Below are 20,373 nucleotides of genomic sequence, written 5' to 3'. Positions count from 1 at the left end.
TAGAGCTAGCACCACTAGCCTTAGGTTCTCATTGCAGGTTAAGTTCCATTTGCAGGTGCTCGTTATGTATTGTTCTTGTAGATTTGTAAATTAATCCTGATTTTCTAGCTGATAGCACTTTCAAATTGCGCAATACTATGAGACACCCACTGCCATATGTGCCTGTTTACATCCAGATTGTAGAGCATTAGGGGAAAAGTTTAAAGATAAGTTTATAGAAAAAGACTGAAATGAAGAATTTGAATTTAAAAAATGTTTTTTTTTTTTTTTTTTTTTTACAAAGAATCCCAATCTTGATATTGTCAAACAAAAAATCCTGCAAGATTGATTTTTGATTGTTTTTCTCCCACCCCTTTTAGAAGCTGGCTAATGTTTTGTGGTGGTCATTTGATTGTGTAAGCTGCTAAATGCTCTCATCTATGGTGTTCACCTACACCCATGTATATTGTTGTCATGTTTAATGTTATCATGATGTTAGCTTTCCTCCTCGAGACCTTGTGTAACTTTTTCCATGGAAACAGCTGCCTGCTCTGGTGGACTGAGATGCATAGAGCTACTTTGTTCTGCTGTACTTTTCTATTGGATTGTCCTTATCGTCAAGGTTGAGCCATTGTTAATATATAAAGATACTCACAAGTAAAATGGTGGTTGCACAGACACATGCTTGAGAACTTTTTCCTCACCATTTGTACAGTATAACAGTAGTTTGAGGATTTTACAGAAATTTTGGAACAAGCTGCTGAATGTGCTTCAGTCACTTTGTCTCAGGGGTGACATTGTGGTGAAAATATAAGGACAGTGCCATTGTGTTGCTGAAATGAGATGACCTGATGGGGGCATTGCCTGAAAAGGCCTTGAAGAGGACACATAAAGGATTGCAGGTTTTTCTCTTCACTCTACAATCAGCATAAGGCTGATGCGTATAGATGGAGAAGAAGGGGTTGGTATGGAGTCTAACCTGTTTGCCCTCTGAGCTGATTGTCTCTATAGATCTACTTTCTCTCTTCAGGAGCACAAAACTCTCATCCACAATCAAAGGTGTATTGACCGGATATTGACGAGTCCTCCACCAGCAGTGGGCAGAGTCTGAAATCAATGACATGCCTGTTATACATGTTGGCTGCTTGTTGTCAGTGAGAATTGCCACCTTGAGCTTCTGTGACGATACAGATTGATTGACTCTCTTGACTTGCTCTGACACGTACAGCTTAAGTTGTAAATTCATCCAGTTGGAGAGTTTTGTATAATAAACATGAAGTGTGAAATTGAGCCATTATTCTATTAAAGAGAATCTCTCAGACGTAAGGTAGGATGTTTTATACTTTTCTGTGTTTTATCTGCAGTCAGTTTAGTTGTTTTGTTTTTCTAAATACAAACTGGAGCACCCCTATGTTTACAATGTCTTAATGTAGTGCTGGGCCATGAAACTAATTTTACTCTCCTATTGGCATAATGACACAACCTATGTCCTTTGTGATACTCATAATGTTAACCTAGTGGTTGATCAGACTGAGATTGTGTGTAGAGACCAGGTAGGGCTTCTACTACGGGACAAAGTGTCATCAATTTTTATAAATTCAACGAATCAGACGGTGTGTGCCTCAGCTTCTGTTGTCCCTGTTAAATTTTCTGCTGTTCTCAAATCGCAGCACATTACTTGCTGCTTTTTGTGATGCTAATGCTAGCTATGGCTGTTGTTCCTTTTCTCCTGCATTTCTTTAATGCACCTTCTTTCTGCTGAAGACTTTTCAGGTGTTTTATTACTTTTGCTTTGATTAGACTGGACAGCTAAGGAGAGACAGGAGATATGTGGAGTAGAGAGCAGGTAAAGACGATAAGAACTGCAGAGTCATGGATGGGAGTCAAACCAGCAACTCATGTAATGAGGACTTTAGCTGCAGGGTACATGCTTTTACCGCCAGGCCAAACAGTATCCTGATTCAAGTGACAGAATACTTCCAGCAAACTGTAATAATGTCTACAGCTGATATAGGAAAAACACTTTTTGTTTCTCTTTTGATGGCAGATCAGTTATCGCAACCTGCATTAACCTATTCAGACCAGATGCAGTATTAACGCATGTACATCTTTAAGGCCAGATGCGCATTTATCTCTATAACCCAGATGTGGCGTGTAGGTCATCTACATGTCAGGTCAGATGGAGTCATCCATTTTTGGTGTTGAAAAGCCAGTCAGAAAAAGAAATAAACTTTAACAAACTTTCTTTTCCCCTGACATGTATTTCTTTAGTCGCATCTTGAAAATGATGACACTGTCTGAAATGACCTACTCATTACATCTTGCCTCAAAGGTATATTTGTGTAAATGTTGCATCCTGTTTAAATGATTTAAAAGAATTTTAAGTTTATTAAAAGATAAATAACCAACTTTTATTTTCATTTTGTTGTTGTTGTTTTTATTTAAAATCATTAATGAAATAATTTTCATTAAAATATTACCTTATATGCATTACATATCCCTTTACTTCACCAAATTCTAACATTTACATTCTTTCCTATATTTGGATAGACTTCCACCCTTTTTCAAAGTGAAAACACAAAATAAAGTCTAGAAGCACCTCATAACACGTCATTGTAGCCTTTTATTATAATATTTATTTCAGTTTGTGGCTTTCTTCATGTTGTGTATCATCCCACCTTCTTATGTCTGTGGAAATGGGGGCTTATTCAGCAGGAAGAGCTCTTTGGTCTTGTTACTGTGTGTCAGATAATATAATATAAAGGGTGAGGACATCAAACAGAAGGATTGTATCTGGCCAGAAATATCATTAAACACCTCAGGCTACAGGAGCAAGCCGACCTTTGGACCCGTAATGTGTCTCTGTTAGATCTACAGATATGACATACTCCACTGCTCAGCCTTATTTATGCTAGAGTGCTTTACACATCTGAAATCATTACTGTTCCTCAAAGGGAGGCTCAGACAGCATCATAGCTGAATGAAAGGGGGTCAACATTTATTCTCAGTTTCCTCAGAACTGCAGGGGAGGCAGACACAGCAGCAGTGCAGGATGTCCTGAGGGTGTCCTGCATCTCGTGTGGCATCGGGGGGTCACAATGTCATGTGATTGAAAATGTTCTCATGGCAGCAGAAGGCAGCTCAGACCACACACTCTGCAGCCCGGGGTAGAATGAATATGAAGCAGACAGAGGCGTCCTGCAGAGAAGGTAACGGGAAATATCTTGTCTTTCACTCACCGCTGCTCTTATTCCCCTCTCCTCCTGCAGCTTAAACCATCAAACTGAGTGTTTCATCTCTGAAAAGGTCACTACTCTTACATGTGTTAAACCTGTGTAGTGTTTAGAGCTCAGTCTTTCAGAGGCCTTTTGAGAGGCCGCTGTGATTGGCGCACCACTGAGATGTGACAGGATGGTTGTATGATGTTATATAGACTTTTATTTTGGGATACTGATATTTATTTGAGGCTTCGCTGAATTTATGCAATGAACGACATTCTGCTCAGCTTGTGATATGGGTTTAATTCCACTACTTGTAAAGGAGGAAGCTTTGACAATTGGGAAATAAGCTTGCATTAGTTCAGTAATTGAAATGTCACCAGAGTAATTTCAGCTTTTGCATAGACATTAGATTTCTAAGAGAAAAGAAATGTGACTGTACACTTTTTACTGATGTGAGTAGGCTAGGAGAGTCTCTTAACATACTTGTGGGTGTTATGCTTGTATTGTCCACCAAGGTAGTGTATGCACATCCCATAAATAGACGTATAAATGATCTAAGCATTTGATGGTAATCAAAAATTGATTCAGATAAGGGCTCAAATTTTGTTTTGAGACCCTGTTAAAAATAGCCTCTGATTCTAACTTGTGTTTTCAAATATTTTAAGCTTAAGTTTGCACAGGAACTCATATGTTTGTGTCCTCAGTCCCATTATGAGACTTACAGTATGTGATGAAGACTCAGTGTTGAAGAGTCGACTCTTCATTTTTTGGCCTTATTTATAAATATCAGTCCATTTTTATGGTATTTTTGAAGCAGAAGTGCTGTCAAAGCTTTTGGTGCGACATTTTAAGTCTATAATTCAGCTTTTTGACCCTGAACATTGTATGCTTTTCTAGAGAGTACAGTAAGTATTCTGTTTGTTACCATCAGAGAAATTATGCATGCTGCAAGAGGAACAGTAGGGGCGGGGATGATATGCTATTCTTGTGATTTGATTCTTTAATGATTCTTGGGGTGCCGATTCGTTTTAAATTGCGATTCTTCAATATTTATGATTTTTATGATTTTCAGTTTGCTTTTTTAACACCAGACCATGTGAAGAAGTTAAATGATGATGATAATGTCTACATACTATATCAGGAGCCATATTTTCCCATAAAATGCACATCACATGAGTCAGAGAGAAACATTTTACCTAGACAAGCACCGGTTGATCGGTGCGGATTTCATTAACTTTGGGGGATCGGTGATCAGGGATTGGTGATCGGCCTATCCGACATATAAAACCGATCATACATACCTCCAGAAAGTTCTGACAGCCAGCCATTGTTCCTTTTTGCTCTGAGACCTAAAACTCAGGACACTTTATTGGTTGTTTAAGTTAAAACATAATTACTGCTTCACAGGTATTGTTCAATGATTTTCAATAAAATAAGATTGAAACATTGAAGGTATATGCTGTCAGTTATGAAAAATAAAAAATAAAAATCGGTATGGTATTGGTATTGGTAGGTCAGGTTTTTTAAAGATCAGTGATCAGTGATGGTCCAGAAAATTGTGATCGGTGCAGCCCTAATTTCACCCTTTGCTGGAGAAAAGTGTTAACTTTTTAAATCCAGTTTATAAACAGAGACTGAAATGAAGAATTTAAATTTGAAAAAAAAAAAAAATCTTGATAAATAATCCCGCTTTTGAAAAAAAAAAAATCTGATATATCAATTGTCAATTTTTTTCTCCCACCCCTAAGGAGCAGTTAAAAAACTGGTGGTTATTCAAACTAGAATTCAGCAGGTCGAGCAAAAACCCTGACATTGTTACCTGTTTTTTCCAAAAACAAGAAAAAATGAGAGAGCACTGATTCAAAAATGATTTCACTGAATAAAAAAAACATGTATAAAAATAATAGTCCCAGTGATACTACTTACAGTAATGCTTTAATATGGCAGCAGATTCTAATCAGTCTCCTCCTCAACCTGACATTACACTGAACATTAGGGTTTAAGTCAATTTCAAGAGTTAACTTTTTATTTACGCGATTCACATTAAACTAAACATTTCCACTGAAGGTAGCACTTCATAAACAAGGAACAGGACCTCTGCAGGAATATCTGTGTTGACACTCTCCTCCTCCTAAGAGCTTTGCAGTAGACACACCCACAAACACAAAGAGGTAAATGTCACAACTTTAAACGTGTCAACAAGCAGAGGAGTTAGTAGCATGTGTGGTTTGCTTTTCCCTGGTGTCACTTGATTTTGACCTATCAGAATCAAGTCTTTGCCACAGTCTGGAAATAAGTAAGAACGGCAGGTAACAAACTGTGTACTGCTCACTACTCTGTGCTCTCCCACTAACTTGTGTCAGGCTGCTCAGTCCTGAACTCGAAACAGCAATTATAGCAACATCACTCATCGTTTGCATCCTTCGGGCCTCTTTACTCCTTCATCATTTAGCTTTTTTCCCCCTTGACTGCACCCAGTGTTTGACATCTGTCGCTTTTTCAGCACTTTTACAGTCAAAGAGTGAGAACACGTACTTTTTCCTGTTTGATGTGCACTTTGTTTCATCTTTATGCAGACGAGAGCGAGACAAGGCATTGGGTTTAACCTGGTTTCTTGTGCAGCTGTGCTGTCTGGAACTGCACAGTATGCCATGTGCTGGTTTGTGCACAGGATGTTGGAAAAGTCTTCTGAGGGGGGGGTGATGTCCTGGGAAATATGTGCATTAGCAGCAAAGCAGTTGAGAATTGTATAAAAATGTTAACTGACAACAATAGTCAATGAGAAATAGTGAGGAGATTCAGCACTGCACTCTTATTGGATTAATTGGTAAAAATTGCATATTATTAGCAAATGGACAAATGAATGGTGTCAAGTTGTCGCTATAAATGCCAATAATGAGCCATAAAACCTAGTAATTCATGTTTAATTGATTTGAAGTGAAGTGATTTGGACATTTTGTGTGGTGAGCAGCATGAGTTTGAATTGCTTCCTCGGACCATGAATTAGATAGCCATAATGTTGATTGCTTGAGGTGTTATCATGTGATGCAGCTCCCATTTGCTATTTTTATCCATGGTCATGTTCCCACATGAATTAAAGATTCCAGCCTTTTAATAATTTATTGTCATTGAGAAAGATGTTTTGGAAGGCTTCCCACAGCCTGGCCACGCTGGCTTTGAAACTCCTACCTGTGCTTCGGTGTGTTTGCGCTGAACCAACTCCCGTCAGAGCTGTCATCAGAGGAGACGGCTGCCACCATGATTCATTCATAAAAGGGAGCCTCATTTAATTACTCCCAATCCAGGTCACATGGATACCCAGGAGGAGCGGCTGCTTTACAGCTGCAGTGGGCAATCAGATCTGAGCCCGGCACCGCATCACAAACCTGCTCTCAGATCCCCACGGCTCTCTGCTCACGTGAACAGGATTTCAATCTTCAGCGCTCACACCGAAGAGAATTCCGCCCACCTGGAGTCTCAGCACCGGTCTAATAAACCTGTTTGTGTATTAAACACTGTGGGGACGCTTGGTATTCTTGACAGACATTGCTATAGTGTCACAGTCTCAGCCTCAGTCTCAGCCTCAGCCTCTGTCTCCAGCCTAATCAGCCTGACTCCACTCACCTGTGCTCCTGCTCACACCTGCACCTCATCTGCTGCCATCAGGCCACCTATATAAGCCCCAGCTCCACACACAGTCATTGTCAGACTGTCTTCGCAATCACGCTGAGAACTTCAGACCTGTCTTCGGACTGCTTACCTGTTGCCTACAAGTTTCGTCCCAGTTTCTGCCTGTTACGCCTGACCCTTGGCCTGACTACAAGGTATCGACTAAAGCTTCTGTTCGTCACTCACCTGTCTGCCTGAGTCCCCGGCTGTCGATCCTGCTTCTGCCTCGGATGCCGAGTTCTGCCTGTCCTGATCCGTGTTGGTCTACCTGGTACCTGATCCCTGCCTGTCTTCGACTCTGAGTATCGCCTGAATCCTTCTCCGTGCTGGTCTGCCTGGTTACTGAACCCCCGCCGGCCTTCTACTACGTGAGCCTTTGCCTGTACGTCTCCTGTGTGGCTCAGTCAGGAGAACGCTCGTCTAGAGATCCTGTGGTCGCGGGTTCGATCCCCGCTCAAGCCGCAACTCCCTGCATTCAAAGACTGTCTGAGCCTTTGTCCCAAATGTCTCCTGTGTGGCTCTACTGAAGAGACACTCACCCTTCATTCCTAAGTGTGCGGATTCAAACCCTGCTCTGAACTGTGCCTTTAAGTTTCTGCCAATAAAGACTGTTCATTGTTTATCACCAACTACTTGCTTCTGGGTCCTAAATACAAACGTGTCAGTACAGTCTGACCAGAAGATGGACCCAGCGAGTAGCACACCCTCGGCAATGGACAGATTGGAAAGAGTTGAAGAAGTGTTGGCTCATCAGGAAGGGTTGATCACCACTTCTGTCAGCCACCTTCAGGGTGCTGTGGATACCCTCACCCAGACAGTTACTGAGCTTGCTTCACGACTTCATGCTCCACCACCAGCTTCAGATCCTGCGCCGATCACTCAACCTCCTGCCCTGCCGGACACTCCTGAACCACAAGTGGGATCTCCTGAACGTTATGATGGAGATCCGGAGACCTGTGCTGCCTTCATTACAAACTGCACCCTGCTCTTCGCTCTCCAGCCTCGCACGTTCTCCTCTGAAGCTGCCAAAGTAGCCTTTACCATCAATCATCTGACGGGGCGTGCAAGGCTTTGGGGAACTGCTGAGTGGGATCGTCACTCTCCTGCCTGTTCCAGTTTCCTCACCTTCACCACTGAACTTCGGAAGGTGTTTGGCCAGAATCCAGACAGAGCCGGGGTAGCGGCAGGTCTCCTGAGGCACCAACAGGGTCGACGGTCAGTGGCAGACTACTCCATCGACTTCCGCACCCAAGCCAGCCGCAGTGGGTGGAACTCTCAGGCCCAGATTGATGCCTTTGTTCATGGATTGGCAGACTACATTAAAGATGGACTGGTCCCGTATGAACTCCCTTCATCCCTGGACGGCATCATTGACCTTGCCACTCGGATTGACCTCCGCATCAGGGCCAGAAGAGGAGCAAAGAGTCAGACGCCGACTCATCTGCCCACTTCCAGTCCGCAACCCAAGAATCTACTCCGACAGTCTTCCTCTATGATGGCAGGGGACCCCGAACCTATGCAGCTGGGTCGCACCTCCCTTACCCCTGCTGAAAGAGGACGACGGATCTCCTCGCAGCTCTGCTTGTATTGTGGTGGGCAAGGACACTTTGTAAAAGACTGCCCGTTAAAAGACAGAGCTCACTCGTAAGAGAGGAGATACGAGTGAGCTCTTCCCTCCAGACTCCTCAGGTTCTTCGTCCTTCCCCTTCTGCACGCCTGCTCCTGCCTGACGGACCCCAGACCCTGGCCACCCTCATCGACTCTGGTTCAGACTCCAGTCTCATCAGCAAGAGAGTCGTAGAGCAACTTGGACTGAGTCTGGTTCCTCTCCATCAACCAATTCCAGCCAAAGCTCTGGATGGCCATCTGATGGGACTTATCACTCATCAGACAGCTCCTGTTACCATGCTCATCTCAGGCAACCATAAAGAGACTATCCAGTTTCACGTCCTCGAGCATCCTGACATGCCGCTGGTCCTCGGCTACCCCTGGCTTCGACGACATAACCCTGTCATAGACTGGTCCACTGGCTCCATCCGTGGTTGGGGAACTGCATGTCATCTCACCTGCCTGAAAGATGCCATGTCTCCGCACCCCCCTGTCTGCACCAAGGTCCAGCCTGAACTCTCAAGGGTGCCCCCTGAGTATCACGATTTCAGTGCTGTGTTTAGCAAGGCCAACGCCACATCTCTGCCACCACATCGACCCTATGATTGTGCCATTGACCTTCTCCCGGGCACCACTCCCCCCAAGGGAAGATTGTATTCCCTCTCTGCACCAGAACGGAAGGCCATGGAGGACTACATTAATAATTCCCTGTCTGCGGGCATCATCCGTCCTTCTTCCTCACCTGCTGGCGCAGGATTCTTCTTCGTGGAGAAGAAGGATCGCTCCCTGAGGCCTTGTATTGATTATCGAGGGCTGAACGACATCACTGTGAAGAACCGCTACCCCCTGCCTCTCATCTCTTCTGCCTTCGAGCTACTACAGGGAGCTACGGTCTTCACAAAGCTGGATCTTCGCAACGCCTACCACCTCGTCCGCATCAGGGAGGGAGACGAATGGAAGACGGCGTTCAATACACCCATCGGACATTATGAGTACCTCGTAATGCCATTCGGACTGACTAATGCCCCAGCCGTCTTTCAAGCACTCGTCAACGATGTTCTCCGGGACATGTTGAACCAGTTCGTCTTTGTGTACCTCGACGACATCCTCATCTTCTCCAAGAACCTCAGTGACCACGTGCATCATGTCCAGTCTGTTCTCCAGAGACTTTTAGAGAACTCACTCTTCGTCAAGGCTGAGAAGTGTGAGTTTCACGCTCCCACAGTCTCCTTCCTGGGCTTCATCGTGTCTAAGGGCCACATCCAAATGGAGCCATCCAAAGTTTCTGCTGTCACCTCCTGGCCTGTTCCTGAGTCCCGCAAGCAGCTCCAAAGATTCCTGGGCTTTGCCAACTTCTACCGCAGGTTTATCCGAAACTACAGCACGGTCGCTGCACCTCTCACCGCTCTAACAAGCAGCAAGAGAACTTACCTCTGGTCACCTGATGCAGACACTGCCTTCCGTACCCTGAAAGAGAGGTTCACCACTGCCCCTATTCTCCAGATGCCTGATCCAGACCTCCAGTTCTTGGTGGAGGTAGACGCCTCTGATGTTGGAGTAGGAGGTGTCTTATCCCAGCGTTCCCCTTCAGACCACAAGCTCCATCCATGTGCCTTTTTCTCTCGTCGACTGACCCCCGCTGAGAGGAATTATGACATCGGCAACCGCGAGCTTCTGGCGGTAAAGCTTGCATTGGAGGAATGGAGGCACTGGCTGGAGGGAACTAAGGAGCCGTTTCTTGTGTGGACTGACCACAAGAACTTGGAATACATCAAGACTGCTAAGAGACTCAACGCCCGTCAAGCCCGGTGGTCCCTGTTTTTCTCCAGGTTTAATTTCACTCTGTCCTACCGTCCTGGTTCCCGCAACACCAAACCGGATGCCCTTTCCCGCCAATACCTCCGAGATGAGGACAGCCCAGAGAGGGATGCTCCCATCCTAGCTCCTCCTTGTGTCGTCGCCATTCTCACTTGGGATATCGAGGAGAGAGTCAAAGCTGCAACCCAAGGTCAAGCTGGTCCCAGTTCCTGTCCCCCTCGCTGTCTTTTTGTTCCTGAGGCTCTACGGTCGGAGGTTCTGCAGTGGGCCCACTCATCCAACCTGACCTGTCACCCCGGATCACGACGTACACAGGAAGTTCTCCTTCAGAGGTTCTGGTGGCCCACGCTGGAGGAGGACACTCGGGACTTCGTCAAAGCCTGTCAGATCTGCAGTCAACACAAGTCCTCCCGTCAGGCTCCTGCCGGTCTCCTCCAACCTCTGCCCATCCCACATCGTCCATGGTCCCACATATCCTTGGACTTCGTCACCGGTCTACCTACCTCCGATGGACATACGGCCATCCTCACTGTGGTAGACCGGTTTTCCAAGATGGTCCACTTCATTCCCCTGCAGAAGCTCCCGTCCGCCAAGGAAACGGCACAACTGGTCCTCCATCACGTCTTCCGCATCCATGGCCTTCCGGTGGACGTGGTGTCAGACCGTGGGCCTCAGTTCTCATCTGCTTTCTGGAGAGAATTCTGCCGTCTCCTGGGAGCAACTGCCAGCTTATCTTCTGGCTTCCACCCTCAGTCCAACGGGCAAACTGAACGGATGAACCAGGAGATGGAGACGGCTCTTCGGTGCACAGTATCCCAGAACCCATCCACCTGGTCCCAGCAGCTCCTATGGGTCGAATACGCCCATAACTCCTTGGTCTCCTCCTCCACCGGCTTGTCCCCATTCCAGTGTGTGTACGGCTACCAGCCCCCGTTGTTTCCGGCTCTGGACAATGACGTCTCCTGCCCGTCCGCCCTTGCCTTCGCCAGACGCTGCCGTCGGACTTGGGCCCGAGCCAGGGCTGCACTACAGAAGGCCGTCCACCGTTACTCCTCTTCAGCCAACCGCCGTCGAACTCCTGCTCCAACCTATCAGGTGGGTCAGAAAGTTTGGTTATCTACCAGAGACCTACCTGTTAGAGTTGAGAGCAGGAAGCTTGCACCTAAGTTTGTGGGTCCTTTCCCCATCCAGAGAATCATCAATCCGACGGCGGTGAGGTTGACGCTTCCCCGGTCCATGAGGGTTCATCCCACCTTTCATGTCTCTCGGATCAAACCTGTCCATGAGAGTCCCCTGTCTCCTGATGTTCCTCCTCCTCCTCCTCCACGGTTTATCGACGGGGGTCCTGCCTTCACCATCTGCCGTCTGCTCCGTTCCCGTCGGCGAGGGAGAGGCCTGCAGTACCTCGTGGATTGGGAGGGATACGGTCCTGAGGAGAGGTCATGGGTGCCTTCCCGGGACATCTTTGATAAGGACCTCATTAAACAATTCCACGAGGACCACCCGGAGCAGCCGTCCCTGAGGAGGCAAGGACGCCCATCACAGCAACCTTCTCTCGTCACCCCTGTTGATCCTCCGTCACCAGGGGATTCCGAAGAGGATGAAGAGGAGGAGGGGATTCCACCTGATGTCCGTGAGGACTCCGCCTCGGAAGAGTACTGATGTACTCTTCCCACCCACCCCGCCCCTGTTGATGTGTTGGACGTCAGGAGCCGTCCCTTGAGGGGGGGGTTCTGTCACAGTCTCAGCCTCAGTCTCAGCCTCAGCCTCTGTCTCCAGCCTAATCAGCCTGACTCCACTCACCTGTGCTCCTGCTCACACCTGCACCTCATCTGCTGCCATCAGGCCACCTATATAAGCCCCAGCTCCACACACAGTCATTGTCAGACTGTCTTCGCAATCACGCTGAGAACTTCAGACCTGTCTTCGGACTGCTTACCTGTTGCCTACAAGTTTCGTCCCAGTTTCTGCCTGTTACGCCTGACCCTTGGCCTGACTACAAGGTATCGACTAAAGCTTCTGTTCGTCACTCACCTGTCTGCCTGAGTCCCCGGCTGTCGATCCTGCTTCTGCCTCGGATGCCGAGTTCTGCCTGTCCTGATCCGTGTTGGTCTACCTGGTACCTGATCCCTGCCTGTCTTCGACTCTGAGTATCGCCTGAATCCTTCTCCGTGCTGGTCTGCCTGGTTACTGAACCCCCGCCGGCCTTCTACTACGTGAGCCTTTGCCTGTACGTCTCCTGTGTGGCTCAGTCAGGAGAACGCTCGTCTAGAGATCCTGTGGTCGCGGGTTCGATCCCCGCTCAAGCCGCAACTCCCTGCATTCAAAGACTGTCTGAGCCTTTGTCCCAAATGTCTCCTGTGTGGCTCTACTGAAGAGACACTCACCCTTCATTCCTAAGTGTGCGGATTCAAACCCTGCTCTGAACTGTGCCTTTAAGTTTCTGCCAATAAAGACTGTTCATTGTTTATCACCAACTACTTGCTTCTGGGTCCTAAATACAAACGTGTCAATAGACAAGTAATCACAGCAATAACTGCCTCTTATTAAATCTCATCATTTTTTAAAAACCCTCACTTTGTGATTTCAAGGTTACTACAAGCTTACACAAGCGTTAGAATACAGGCATACTCCTATCAGCCTGTGATGATCCTCACTTTATGTCCGAAACTCCTTTATTAGACTAAGTAAGTGTGGTGCTGGTTGCATTTGGGTTACACAGAACAAAATTTTTCAGAGCAACTCCAACATCATAACTTAAACATATTCACTATATGGACTTGCAAAAACTGCAAAGGAAAGATTTTGTTGTCTGTCACAGAATCTCAGTCTGAGGCTTTTGAAGCGAACTGGGAAAAAATCAAAGCAAATCTTTGTGGAAAAACAAGAATCAATCACAGAAAAGTCCTCCCTTGGCTTGGTCCAGAGATGTGAGGTTCAAATTTGGTGAGGATGACTCAAAGAGGCAAGAAAAGAAATGGCATCTTGACTTAAGGCTGTATTACGCTTTCCTACGGAAGTGAGACAGAAATGACACTACGCACGGTGTCCATTTCCAAACTACAGGGGGCAGTGTGTCTCAAACACACTACCACAGTGCTAAACAAGAGGAGAAGATGTTGCTGCTATCATGACATCATTCACAAAACATTGCACAAAACAGCATGGACCTTGTGGATGCATTAAGCATAAACTTAGCTTCATTTGAAAACTTATCTGCACTGTCAAGGAAGAAAGAAAAGTGATGACATGTTTTTTTGTCAGACAAGTCTTAAGTTACCAGAGAGCAGAAAGCTGGGATACTGCTTAAGTTTTGCATGTTCAGTCACTGAACCACTGGGCCAAACCTGAGCCACAGATTCACCTATTTTTATTCCCATATCACTTTCTCAGATTACAAGGCAGCTGACATGAGCCTGCTAAACGCAACAGCAACTTTTCAGGCACAACTGTCATGAAAAGTTGTCAGAATAAAAATGAAACACACGTCTCATTTTATTCTTGCTTTAAGTCATTCAGATGAGACGACTGTCAGCCTGTTTGAACCAGATGCAGTTATATGTTGATTCATTTGACATTTTGTTCTTCAGTAGGCGTCAGTTTGAGGAACCTTTCCCAGAAGAAGAAGTCTAATGTACAACGTTGGAATAGCTGTTTTGTGTTTTTAGCAAGTTTGCAGGAAAAATATGTGGAAATACGGAGCAAGAAAGGGACGCTTTGTGAGCATGGGGCAGGCAGGGGTGTACAGCTGGGACATATACCTACATCACACACCTGGCTGAAGGTTATATCTCCAGGTTTGAGGTGAGCTCAAATATCAGTTTGTCAGAAATGCAATTGAAGAAACCTCGAAATACACCCATCACGGCGAGGACAAATCGCTTCTCCATGTCCAGCAATGTGAGGCCCATTAACTGAGAGAATGAACACGATTGAGGGCCTGTTTCTACCCGAGCAGGCAAAGGGCAGGGCCGATGATAAACGACCGCTGGACAGCCTGAAAGGACATGAGAAGGGGACAGAATCCGTGGCTGTCAAAATGAAATACAGACTTTTTCGACTTTAGCTACTTTCATTTTCCTTTCAAATGTTAAGCAGTAAAATTCATTTGAGTAGTGTCATATTTTGTTAACATTGATCACAAGGAACACTTTGAAACCTTACCAGGGCGAGGCATGGAGACAGATTATATGTTCTGTATATCTTCACCCTGTCAGAGAGTAAATGCTTTTACTAAATGTATCTATAATGTGCCAATCTTGCCCTCAGGTCACATTAGAAATGCAGTCTCAGGTAAATTCAGCTCCTCACACAGTAAAACCCCCAGCCATAAAGCACCTCGGGAGTGCTTTTATCAGTCTTAATGCACTCTTCAAAGAGCATCCTTCACTCCGCGTGTCCCATCATGAGGTGCTGCTTGACCGCAGGCAGAGGCTACAGTATCGGCCTCGCTGCACAAATGATAAGAAAGAGCATTTGCGTGACCGATGAGCTTCTTAACCTTTAGGGGTCAGTGAGTGCAGCATCAGCGAGGGATGGTCATCCAGACTTAAACCTTGAGTACATGTCAGCCCAGTTTCAGTCTGATATTTGTCTTTGGGCAGGGATGAGTCTTAAATGTTCTGACGACAGAAAACTAGACTGAACAGGTTTGCTGCTTTCTCCTCTCAGACACCCAGACTTGAGCATCCACTGATTCTAAATACTACGATGCCTGACAAGGGCAGACACTCTGCAACGACCCACACAACATTCATGGTCCTCAGAGTGCCTTCACTCTGGCTGTGTCTGTTGTTATAGGGTCTGTTAATGACCACATAACCATAGCCCTGCAGCTTGATTTTTCTCCAGGCTATTACAACACTGCTGCTTCAACAGAGCTCTTGCTCAAGAGTCTGGAAATTGGGAAACACGGACGCCTGACATCCCAGGCTGTTAATATACCCTCAGCGTGCAGATCCCTGTAAATCTCCTGGCTGCTTTAACTTTATCTTTACTTCCTGTCTTCAGAGAATGCTGCTTTCCAACGTCCTGTTGCTTCTTTGTCTCCAACAAACACTATTTACTTATCGCTCAGTGAAAGGATCCACTTAGATTCCCTGAGGAAGTCTTGATATTACCCCTCTAGTGACAGAATGTCAGAAAAAAAGTGTCATTTATTTTATTAAACCTCAATTCACTAGTTTTGGCTCGCACAGATGGCACCACACTGAAACACAATCATCCAGCAGGATACCTGCTGATGCCAGGAACTGCACTTTAGGCAGTATTGGAGTCCAGTAATGATACTGGTTGGCTGACACCTATACTGGTATCTGTATCACTACAGAGGAAGTTCCTCCATGATACACTATCTCAGAGTCTGCTTTTACTCACATTTTCTCCACAATCCAATGTACCACAAGCAAATGGCCCCTGTTCATCAAAAGCAATATGATATCCCCACTCCCAACAAGTCTCTTTGATGTCAAATTGACACTTTAGTGAACAGCTCTTCATGGGTTTGATATTGCCTGGCAACAGCAAAAAAAAAAAATCCCCTACCCTCTCCTTGTGGCGTCTGCAGGATGGGGAGCAGATGGTAGGAAGGATGGTTTAGGTGGTGGAGACAGAGTAAGGGCGGTAGATAGTATTAACTATAATGGTCCTGTGTGATGTAGGTTTCTGTTTGGCTTGCCTCCAGGCAGTGCAGCAAAATTAAAGCCCAGAAAATCGGATTATGGAGTCCCCGGGGGTGGGATGCCCAGTAGTCAGCTGATGAGCGCTCATCTACCCTTAGCTGTCTCCTGCACGGCGAGCCCTGCTGTTTTCTGGGAGGCCAATTTGTTAACAATTATTGCTCGTTAGTGTAGCTTCCTGCTAGCAAAGGGGGATTCCATGGTGGAGACAAAAGCCAAGGTCTATTGTGTCGCAATTATCGCAGTTTGAGGGAAGGACTGGCTGATATATTGTCTCTAAAGTCTCAGGCATTCCTGATTGCCAATTTGCAGTGAAGACCCCTGTCATCATTGACACCTGTAGTGCCTACTGAGATATAAATATGCAATAATTTGTTTTTCTCTCTATGCAATTTGTCATCCAAGGCAGTCTGTGTCACTGCTAATTTCACTTTTAGATAGTTTGGCACTGCTGTGTGTTTGACTCTGCTTTCTGTATTGAGAGTACATAAGAAAACTCACTAATATGTTATGTCTCTCGTTGGATTAATATACGAATGGCTGAATCTCATCAGCTTTGACTGAAAAGTTAATTTCCTCCACTAATTCATTAATGGCTCAGCTCAGTTGTTGTGAGCTACAGTAGTAGGGATTTATTTTTATATGACACGTTTCAATCAAAAAATTATCAGAGTAGTCAATCAATAATCAGAATCAAGTTACTATGAATGGCAGATCAGTAGATTTCTGTTTTCTTAGCCTTTGGATTGTGGTTGTGTCTGAATTTGGTCACACTGAAATATCTCCAGTCACAGTATTTCCTCTCAAAATGTGGTACTATCAGTATGAGTCAAAGTAGGAAGGACTAGCTTCAGGTGTCTTTAAGGGGTATTATGCCTTCCTAAATTTTAAACTTGAATATGAAGCAATAGTGTTAGATGTCCACACTAAACGTGAAGATTTTAAAACTGCTACCTTTTCATATGTCGAAGAAATCCTTGAATTGGTCTGTTAACGACTTTAAACTGCCCGTTCCAGAAGTAGTATGAGATCACTACGAGATCTTTATAAGACTTTCTGAAATGATGTCATTGCATGTCCAAACTGCTTGATGACACATTGAAGGGGCGGGCCTCAAACTACAGTGTGCCTATAGCTCTGTCTCTGACAGGTCTTTAGGGGACTGGCCAGTGGGTTTGTTGAATGGGGAGGCCTTTAAGAGGTGGCAGCTACAACTAAGCTTTTCAGAAAGAGGCTGAAATAAGGGTTTTCTAAAACACCAGTGTAAAAAAAAGAGAGACTTTTTTGATCTGTAAATCATGTAAAGCTACAACAGAGGAACCAAATGAACAGTTTAAAGCTTTAAATAGAACACAATACCACCTTTTTAAGAATAAAGCCAGAGTTTAGAATAGGGATGCACGATATATCTGTTTCAATTTTGGTATCGGGCGATGTTGGTCAGTGTTTTAACATTTCAACATCGACCAATGTGTAAAAGTGGGCTGATATTTACTCATTAGCTGCTGGCCATTTTCAGAGCATCTTTAAAGATTTTTCAAGACCCAAGTAATATTGTTTTCTATGACTATGTAAACACCAAAACTACCTAAGAAGAGTGGATCCTCTTCTTTTATGTCTCTCTTCATGTTTTTGATTAAAAAAAAACAAAACAGACAAAACATACTTTTTTGATTGCATTCATCTCGGGCGCTTCATCCTTTGATCCTCTACATGGTCGTCTTTTCTCACGATCGCACCACTTTTCCTCTCTGAACTACCTCGACACATCATCTCAGATATGTTTTTTTTTTTTTTTTACCAATATTGACATTTGTAAATATTGGTCATCTGCCATCACAGCAATATTAATATCGGATATCGGTAGCGGCCAAAATTTGAGATAGAATGGTAGCACTTCACCTATTATCATTAAATAAAGTTGTGGTACTTACTATCTGTATGTTTATTAAGGTATGAACAAAACAGGGTACTCCCTCCACTCTGCCATAAATATACATTCAATGAACTACATCCGATTTGTGTATTGTATTTCACCCATCAACCTTAGAAAACCTCCTCTGCCCACAGTGTGTCGTCTCAGCAAAGCCTCCTCCTGAAGCTGCTCACACAAAGGAGCTTATTGTGTGACTGCCTCGGTTTTAATGAACCCCACACTCCTGCTCTCACTGGCTCCTCCCTCTCCATCAGTTCCCTCCCCTGTCCCTGCCTCGCTCCTGAATATCCCAGCACTCTACCTTATTATTCATGAGCTGGTATGTGCGTAGTCATGTGCGCTGACACCGAGGAGGAAAAAGGGGGGAGTGTCTCAGTAAGCGAGAGTCACAACTCTGGCGTGTGAGTGTGTGTGCATGTGTGAGGGAGCCTGTGAAATAGAAGGAGCGGGAGAGGAGAGAGGAGACACACAGGCTGATGCTGACACGGCTGCTGCTGATCACATCTGAACCCTCCTCTGTTACACTCAGCTGGAGTTTGCTGTTCCCCCTTCTGAGCCGGGCTTGTTTGTGAAGTCTTGCGTGTGGATGGGACGCCTGGAAGAGATGCCAGCCAAGGAGTGACTGATGAGAACCAGTGCTCTGGTGTGGAGGGTGACCCCCTGTGTCCGTGCCACCACTACTTGGGGAGAATTGGACGCCTGGCGTTTCCACAACGGCTATAATGGGCTGCAATCTGTGCACTTTACAGAAGCGAGAGGAACACTACAAGCTGCTGTATGAGATTGCACAGGTGAGCAGAGGCACTGCTGACTCCGGCATCGATTTTGTGAGCGTGTGTTGTTGTGTATGATTAATTATGCGTGCTGTGCAGAAAGCAGTTCCAGGCGGCTGGTTCAAAAAGGCAAAGACGGGAGGCTTGTTGGGAGTGTTTTTGAGAGAAGATTGAAAAGGCATGAATGAGGGATTGGTACGCAAAATGAAAGTGAGGCAGTATAATGGAGAGAAAGGGAGCTTGTTACTTACCAGCAGATGTGTTTTGAGAAATGAGCAGTAGGTAAGAGAGCAGACAGTGTGCAGCTCATTCATTTTGCCGCATGAATGGGCTATTTATATTAAAGTTACAGCACCTGAGTAGATAGAGAAAATAATGAGCCAATTTCTGAGTCCTCGGGGATGTTCAGAATATGTCAGCGAGCATATTCACATTCATGAAAAGTTTTATGCTTCCACTGCTGAATAGTCCAGTCTTACACAAACAGATTCTTTGAACTCTTAAGAGATTACTCCCTCTTTGTTGATGTAATCTCTCCACAAAAACACGTTACACGTCTGCAGCTGAAACAGTTTGAGAACCACGCTTACAACTCCAGTGTTTGTCCAATTAAAGCAGAAATTCAAACTTTATTAATTCGATACAGCTGTTTTAAGCTGTTTAAAGCCAGATAGGCAGAGCACAATGCCTCAGAGTGTGGGTTAGCTGGAGAGATAAACAAGCACTCACCTAACCACCTCCACTCTCTTAATCAGCCTCCTGTGACAGGCTAATAACTGTGAAGCTCACTGTTTCTGGAAGTGGAGTATTCACCCCCCTCTCTCCATAGCTCCTGCCTTCACGCCACTGTGATCACAGCCTCATTAGCTGTTTTATACAACCATCCAGCGCATTAATTATACGTGAAATGTCTTTTTTACCCTTGTGGAGAGACAGGAGGAGAGGAGACAAGGAAGGTAAACTGTCTTGGGTAGAGCTCACAGCCTCTGCATACAACTTGAGGTGTTTTCAAAGGCTGGTGATGGACATTGTCAGTCAGCTCTGGAGCTGAGTAAAGCTGCACAAGCTTCAAGACGAGGTTAAAAAAAGGTTTCACTCACTAATGGTCTGCTTAATAATATTTGCAAAAGGAATGAACTGTCCAGGGACTGTGAAGGATGAGTAGGTAGCCAGCGCAGTGCCTGCCTCTCCTCAGGAGGAACATAAAAATAGTGCTGTCTCTGTGCTTATCTTGGCTTTTGTGCTTCTCTATTCGCACCACTTGTTAAGAAATAGCGTTGACTCCTTTTTCTTGTGGCTTAGCAGAGGGGATCAGTATCCACCAAGTGGGCCAGTCTCCAGGGCACACTCACTGTTGACAGCAGCTCTGTGGCGTGTCTGTCCACCCACTGATATACGGAGCCCGGCTCAGGAGAGAGCTGCTACATCAGCAGCTACTTTCTGATCACCACTGTGGGAGGGAAGGCGGGAAGGATGTAGCGCACAGAGGATAAAGACTGGGATGAGAATAGAGAGTAAGCTGTTAAAGATGCAGTAGTTAGAGAAAATGTAGGGAAGGGGAAAAGGGGGTTAAAGGAAATGAAAAAAAGAAGAAACACTTGAAGTCTAAAGTCTAAAGAGGTCAAAGAGGTAACAAAGAAGTTATTTGAGGGACTTTTTGGTTGTGAATGATATCTCTATAAAACAGACTT

The 20,373-nt window shown here is 45.2% G+C and overlaps 1 protein-coding gene across 2 annotated transcripts in view; it reads left to right on the top strand.

The window, feature by feature from the left end:
• LOC141796396 (PDZ domain-containing RING finger protein 4-like) overlaps window positions 1-20,373 on the top strand; it is a 157,566-nt gene that overhangs the window by 71,924 nt on the left and 65,269 nt on the right. Inside the window, exon 1 of one of the 2 annotated variants that reach the window (XM_074677481.1) lies at window positions 18,278-18,700. The exons of the other annotated variant lie outside the window; for it this stretch is intronic. Coding sequence (XP_074533582.1) covers window positions 18,632-18,700 — 69 coding nt within the window. The 5' untranslated portion in view covers window positions 18,278-18,631. Of the gene's footprint in view, window positions 1-18,277; window positions 18,701-20,373 lie in introns of those variants that run through there. 2 annotated transcript variants of the gene reach the window in all.

This window comes from Halichoeres trimaculatus, unplaced genomic scaffold (genome assembly GCF_033239565.1).
Source record: "Halichoeres trimaculatus isolate MK-OKI-2021-1 unplaced genomic scaffold, fHalTri1.1 fHalTri1_scaffold_10, whole genome shotgun sequence".
NCBI classification, from domain to species: Eukaryota; Metazoa; Chordata; class Actinopteri; order Labriformes; family Labridae; genus Halichoeres; species Halichoeres trimaculatus.
The sequence above is the reverse complement of the archived record's forward strand: the minus strand, read 5'-3'. Positions and strand labels throughout refer to the sequence as shown.